Genomic DNA, 6,537 nt, shown 5'->3' with positions numbered 1-6,537 from the left:
CATCGATGTTTCTATCTCTCTCCTTTCCTCTCTGTAAAAAATCAATAAAATATATTAAAAAAAAAAAAAAAAAAGAAGTCGCTTTTGTCTAAGTTAGTCTAAAGTATGTTACAGACCAGCCAGTATGGGGCTGTGTTGTCGGGAAGATGTATTACTGACCAGCCAGTGTTGGCTGTTTTTGCTAGGATGGCTCCTGTGTTTGCTACTGTATTAGCAAGGACTGCTTTACTAGACTGCTTTGTCTAATGGCTCCTTAGTAGCAATGGTTACTTGGGCTGCAATAAAGACTCTCTTATATGCCTACAACTCCTTATATCTTCTCCATCCGATACAAAGCATCCAAGGAGGTCCAGCCCCTGTCGGAGAGACTCAGACCCTACAGCTGGTGTAGTAGAGCAGGATCAGGAGTAAGTACTCCCACAATTACTGCACTGAGCAGGGCCAAGGAGACTCACTCCCCAACACCAGATAACCCAGGTTTTGATGTCCCTACTCCCCAGAATGAATGTACATTTCACTGGGAAGGAATTTAATTGTTGGTTGTAATACTGTTAGTTCCCAACTACCAGGCAACTGAAGGTTCACAGGGGAAAGACATTATCTGTAATCAGCCACCTGGTCCTGAAAGTGTAGTAAGTCAGGTATGTGGACCTCAGTGATTGCAGCGGGGTTCTCCAAATACTGGCCCAAGTCTGGCACTGTGACTATTGTGATCCTTCCCACAAGTTTACATCTAACAAACGAGAAAGAACATAATTTTTTAGCCTCATTCACCCTCATTCCCACATACTCCTAGCTTCTTGTCAAACCAAATTATTCAGAGGCACTCCCTTTCCCTGCACCTGATATTTTCAAGACGTGGCCCATATGTCCTCTATTCTGTAAAACTTAGTCAAACAGTCAACCATGGCCACACGCCTCCATTGTGTACACTGCCTGGAAGCCGCGTGCTCCCACTAACCTATGACCTTGTCAGCAGGCTAACATCTTTGACATCTCAGAAGGCATTCAAAATATAGTTGTTGATAAACTAGTTAATGAGCAAAAATGAAAAACAAAAAGCCCACAAGATGAGACTCTATTCCACACCTCAGAGATATTCTAAGGGTGAGAAGCACTGGGATAATGGTGACATGAGGTCAGTCCTAGATGTAAAACCAAATGCATGCTAAAATTTGGCAACTCTCTCAGGAAAAGAGGAAAAAATACAGGAGAATTCTGAATTTTCTGTATAGGCAAATTCTCTTATAACCATATTCTTCCCCCCCCCCCGCCCCCCCCCCCCATTATTTAAGAGATTTTCTTGGCTAAATTCACTCATCAAACAACTATACCTTCACATTTACCCACACAGGTGACAATGTCAGGGCATCTACAATACAGAAGGCTTCCAAGAACAAAATCTGTATTGTAGATTCAAGCAAAAGAATGCTTGAACCACTGCAATAGTAGTTGCAGGAGAGGACACAGATTATTGAGAAAGAGATTAAAAAAACAGAACAAAATTTGGCTGTGCTGAAAACTGACATATCTTCAAAATGGAGGTGACACTACATGATACAAGGAAAAAATTACAAACACAGGTGGAACATCTTAAAACATGAATAATAAAGAGGGAAAAAAATCTTAAACTCCAGAGAAAGGGAGAGGGGAGGAGAGAGGGAAAAACACACACAAGTAACTACTAAACCAATAGGAATCAAACTGATATGACTGCTCATCTGTAACAATGGTGCTAGAAGACAACAGAGCAGTATCATCACTGTGAAGGAAAATTATTTTGACTTGGAATGCAATACACAAACTGATGTCCAAGTATGAGGACAAAATAAAAATCCTTTTAGGCAAGGTGGGGCTTAGAAAACTTACAACCTACAGACTTTATTCTGCAAAACTAACACAAGGATATACTCTGATTAAACAGGAAATACATCTGAAAAAAGGAAAACGTTGGATACAAGCAATAGTGATAAAACTTACAGTTGGCTCATATGCTAGTGCATGCTATTTTTAAAAGTCATGGTTAAATAGACTACACCAAAATTTAAAACTCTACGGGTAACAGAAGAAGTTGTGAAAGATATGAAAAGGAGGTTCATAGAAGATACACAAATGAAGACATTCTTGCTCACTAGTATCCATGCAAGTGTAAATTAGATAAGAAATAACCCATGGATTTGGAAAGATGTAATGTCTGGTGTTGGAGAAGATACCTTGTCATAGGCAGGCTCAATTCCTGCTAATGGGAATACAAAATGATTACTAGTAAGCCTTTATGGACAACAATTTGGCAATATCGGCCAACATTTCAAATTTGCACAGGCTCTGAATCATCAATTCTAAAACTCTGATTCTGTAATTCTAAAGAAATACCATACATGTGCACAAAGCTTTAAATAGTGCCAATTCTACACAGCAGTGTAATAACAACAGAAACACAGGGAGGGAAAAATTCTGGAAATAATGTTAATAACGTCCATTAATAAGATAATAGTAAGTAAACGATAATTCGTCCTTAATATTGGAAGGTCGGAGACCGTGGATACTTACAAAAATATGTGTAAGCCATGCTGGGAGCTTTAAAACAAAAATTCTGTAGCCCTGGCCAGGGTGGCTTGGTTGGGCGTCCTCCCATGCACCCAAAGGTTGGTGGCTCGATCCACAGTGGGGGGCGTGCAGGAGGCAGCCAATGAATGCTTCTCTCCCATGGATATTTCTCTCTCTCTCTCTCTCTCTCTCTCTCTCTCTCCCCCTCCCTTCCACTCTCTCTAAAATCAACCAAAACATTTATTTTTTTTTAAATTCTGTAGCACAATGTATATGTGGTTTAGATCTTTTTACGTAAAAAATGATTAGACACGTCTAATTATATGTGTGCAGTGGTGCAGGGCCTGGAAGGAAAGCCAACACGTTCACCGTGGTTACGTCCGAGCGAGGAGCAGAGACGCCGGTCGGGAAAGGCGGCCAACAACTCCAGCCCCGCGGCTGCGCGAGGGCCCGGGTGCCAGGTCTCGGTTCAGTTCGCCGCCGTGTGCCGCGAAGGGCGGAGTGGCACTCGGGTATCGACTGGACGAGGGAGCAAGTGGTTGACGCATTCCCCGTGCATAAAAGTCGGACGCGGGAGGAAGAAAAGCGCAACGAAGGGACTTAAGTGACCGCGCCGGGGAAGTCCGTTCCCAGCATCCACTCGCCCTCGGATTTCACTCCCGAAACTGCCTTCGGCTCCCGAACGAGGAACCCAAGGGCCCTCCGCCGCGCCCGGCACAAGGAGAAGCCCCTGCTGTAGCCACACCGGCCGGGCTCAAAGGCGTTACCGCCTGGGGGCGCCGCGCAGCCCGGAGCGCCGCTGAGCCAGGTGGAACCCAACTCCAAACGCTGGGCGAACAAATCTCAGTCTCCCATGCCGCGCGAGGGGGAGACGGCCTCGGAGCCCCCGTGCCTCCCGCCCCGCCCGCCGGCCCGGTTGCCCTCACCTCCCGGCGTGGCCGCCAGCGCCGGCGCACGCAGGCGGCGTCCCCACAGCAGCAGAGTCCGCAGCTCGCGCGCCATGTCTGTCCAACCCAGCGCCCCGTGCAGCGGCGCGTGCCGGGACCCGGGTTTTCCTCTGGCGCCGCTTGATGACGTCACGGGCCGCGCGGGGTGCCCAGTGCGCTGCCTGCGCCGGCCGGCGGCCCGGGCTTCCGAGGGGCGCGCGGGACAGTCTGGCCTTGGGGGCGGGACCTCCGTGACCTTGCGTCGTGTTGTCAAGGGCGACGGGCCGAGCGCGCAGCTACGTCGGGCTCTCCGCAGCCTGCTGGGCCTCAGTTTGTGCATCCCTGAAAGGGGGCCGATGATGCCCGCCTCGGAGGGCTTGAAAGGACGGCACCGGGGCAGAAACAGTTAATGTCTCTGGAGCCAACAAGTGCCGGGCGATTTACAAAGCCGGTCCCCTCAACCCAAGGCAGGACACATGCCTTAAAGGAGTGCAAGGGAGAAGTTTAGGCTTGATTTGTCTACATTAAGACATGAACTCAGGAGCCAAGCAAGCCCCGCCAGCAAAACCGGGCTCTTCTTTCATTGCATTTCTCTCACCCTGTGGAGGTAAGAGTCTTCATGGGGACGCAGACCAACTCAGGTAAAAGACGGATTCCCTGGCACCGCCTGAAGTGGGGCCCAGGCGGCTCCCCGAATGATTCAGGCACACCAAAGACTCACTGCCAAATATATATATATATTCGTGAAAGAGTAAAATTGCATTTCTCCTTAAAACAAACAAACAAAAAGTACTCACTGCCACAATCAAATAATTGTACAAAGACGGGGGTTACTAGAGATTGTGGCAGAAGCAGCAAAGTACAGAGTCCTCCCTGGGGCTTGGACCTGGTTGGGTCATCGGAGGGGGTGTGTCAGGGACACTTCCAGGTGGAAGGCGTCAAGGATAACCCCAGGTTCCAGGCTTAAGCAGCTAAGAAGGTATGAGAGGTGGATGGATCTGAATGGGAGAGAACTTCAGGAAGTTCTCTCACCTGAAGACTCCCACCTAGCTCCTCACCACCCCCATCCCTCATTCTCTGCATTCAACTGGATCATACACTCCTCAATCAGCGTCCTCGAGTGGTTTCCCTTCACACTTACCAGCAATTCCAAACCCCTCCAGGCCCTGCATGACCTGCCTCCTGCCTCCCTCCCTCCCTCCCTCCCTCACCACACTGCAGACGACCAAGCCAGTCCCAGGCCCAGCCATTCCCAGGATGTCACTCAGCTACTCTGCAGGGGAATTAAGGGGCCTCAGCCTCACATTTCATTCGCTGTTCACTCCACTCAGGAAATCATCTTTTTTTACATATAAAAAATATTTGTATTGATTTCAGAGAGGAAGGGAGAGGGAGAGATAGAAACATCAATGATGAGAGAGAATCATTGATTGGTTGCCTCCTGCACGCCCCCTACTGGGGATCAAGCCCACTACCTAGCCGGGGCATGTGTCCTGACCAGGAATCTAACTGTGACCTCCTAGTTCATAGGTGGACACTCAACTACTGAACTACACTGGCCGGGTGGAAATCATCTTTTGTAAGCCCTGATACATTGGTCTATAGCCGTGGTCGGCAAACTGCGGCTCGCGAGCCACATGCGGCTCTTTGGCCCCTTGAGTGTGACTCTTCCTAAGCCTTAGGAGGACCCTAATTAAGTTAATAACAATGTACCTACCTATATAGTTTAAGTTTAAAAAATTTGGCTCTCAAAAGAAATTTCAATCGTTGTACTGTTGATATTTGGCTCTGTTGACTAATGAGTTTGCCGACCACTGGTCTATAGGACAGTAGATCTAGCTTGGGGAGCCCTTTTGTTTCAGGAAAGGGAAGTGGTATTTGGCAAAGGGAAGAAGGAAGCCAAGGCTTCAGATAAGGATGAGGGGACTTTGTCCAGACAGGCAGGACCCAGGTTCTGTGGAGGCAAACCTACCAGGTTCCAGACACACCAGGGCCTTCTGTCCTCTCTTGCCCTGTGGCCTTAAGAAACATACCCTCAGCCACAGATATTTGTGAGATGGTGTCCTCCAGTAGCCCAGGGAAGTGTGGTTTTTTAAGGTGACCAGGGATCCAAGTCAAGTCTTGATGGAGTTATGGGCAGTTTTCAGCCCCTGTGCACACAAGGAAAATGGAAGAAGGGAAAAGTAATTAGATGCAGATATACTTGAATTGATGGAGACTGGAGCCTGGCTTAGGGAGAGCAGGAGAGAAGCAGAAGAGAAGAGGGGAGAAAGGGGGAGAGCACCCCCTGGGTCTCCTCACCACCACGGTGGCCACTATAAGGTTGCTCATCCCTTCTCTAAAAGTCACTGCCTTCGCCCTAGCCGGGTTGATCAGTGGTTAGAGCGTCAGCCCACAGAATGAAAGCTTGAGGATTCAATTTCAGTCAAGGGCTCAATCCCTGGCCCCCCCCTCAAGGGCGCATGTGGGAGGTAACCAATTGATGTGTCTTTCTCACATCAATGTTTCTCTGTCTCTCCCCTTCCCTTCCACTCTCTAAAAAAATCAATGGGGAAAAATATCCTCAGGTGAGAATTAACAAACAAAAAATTAAAAATAAATAAAAGTCACTACCTTACCTCCCTGGGGTGAGCTGAGGGTCATGAAAAAAATGCCAGCTGCATTATTCATAATAGCCAGAAGGTAGAAGCAAACCAAGTGTCCATCGTTGGTTGACTGGATAAACAAAACATGGTCTATACATACAATGTAGTATTATTCAGACTTGGGAAATCTGAGACATGCTTCAACATGAATGAACCTTGAGAACATTATGATCAGTGAAATAAGCCAGTCACAAAAACACAATACCGTATGATTCTATTAACATGAAGTAGGTAGTCATCAAATTCATAAAGACAGAAAGTAGAGCCCTGACAGGTTTGGCTCAGTGGATAGAGTGTCGGCCTGCAGACTGAAGGGTCCCAGGTTCGATTCCAGTCAAGGGCATGTACCTTGGTTGTGGGTACATCCCCAGTAGGAGGTGTGCAGGAGGCAGCTGATCGATGTTTCTCTCTCATCGATG

General features: G+C 47.8%; 1 protein-coding gene across 1 annotated transcript in view; it reads right to left on the bottom strand.

Moving 5' to 3' along the window:
• TRAP1 (TNF receptor associated protein 1) overlaps nt 1-3,620 on the bottom strand; it is a 63,333-nt gene extending 59,713 nt beyond the window's left edge. Inside the window, exon 1 of the mRNA XM_006090432.3 lies at nt 3,474-3,620. Coding sequence (XP_006090494.2) covers nt 3,474-3,549 — 76 coding nt within the window. The 5' untranslated portion in view covers nt 3,550-3,620. The remainder of the gene's footprint in view (nt 1-3,473) is intronic.
• Between the last annotated feature and the right edge of the window lie 2,917 nt (nt 3,621-6,537).

The sequence above is a fragment of the Myotis lucifugus genome, unplaced genomic scaffold, assembly GCF_000147115.1.
Source record: "Myotis lucifugus unplaced genomic scaffold, Myoluc2.0 scaffold_72, whole genome shotgun sequence".
NCBI lineage: Eukaryota > Metazoa > Chordata > Mammalia > Chiroptera > Vespertilionidae > Myotis > Myotis lucifugus.
Note: the sequence above shows the minus strand (reverse complement) of the source record. Positions and strands in the feature narration are given on the sequence as shown.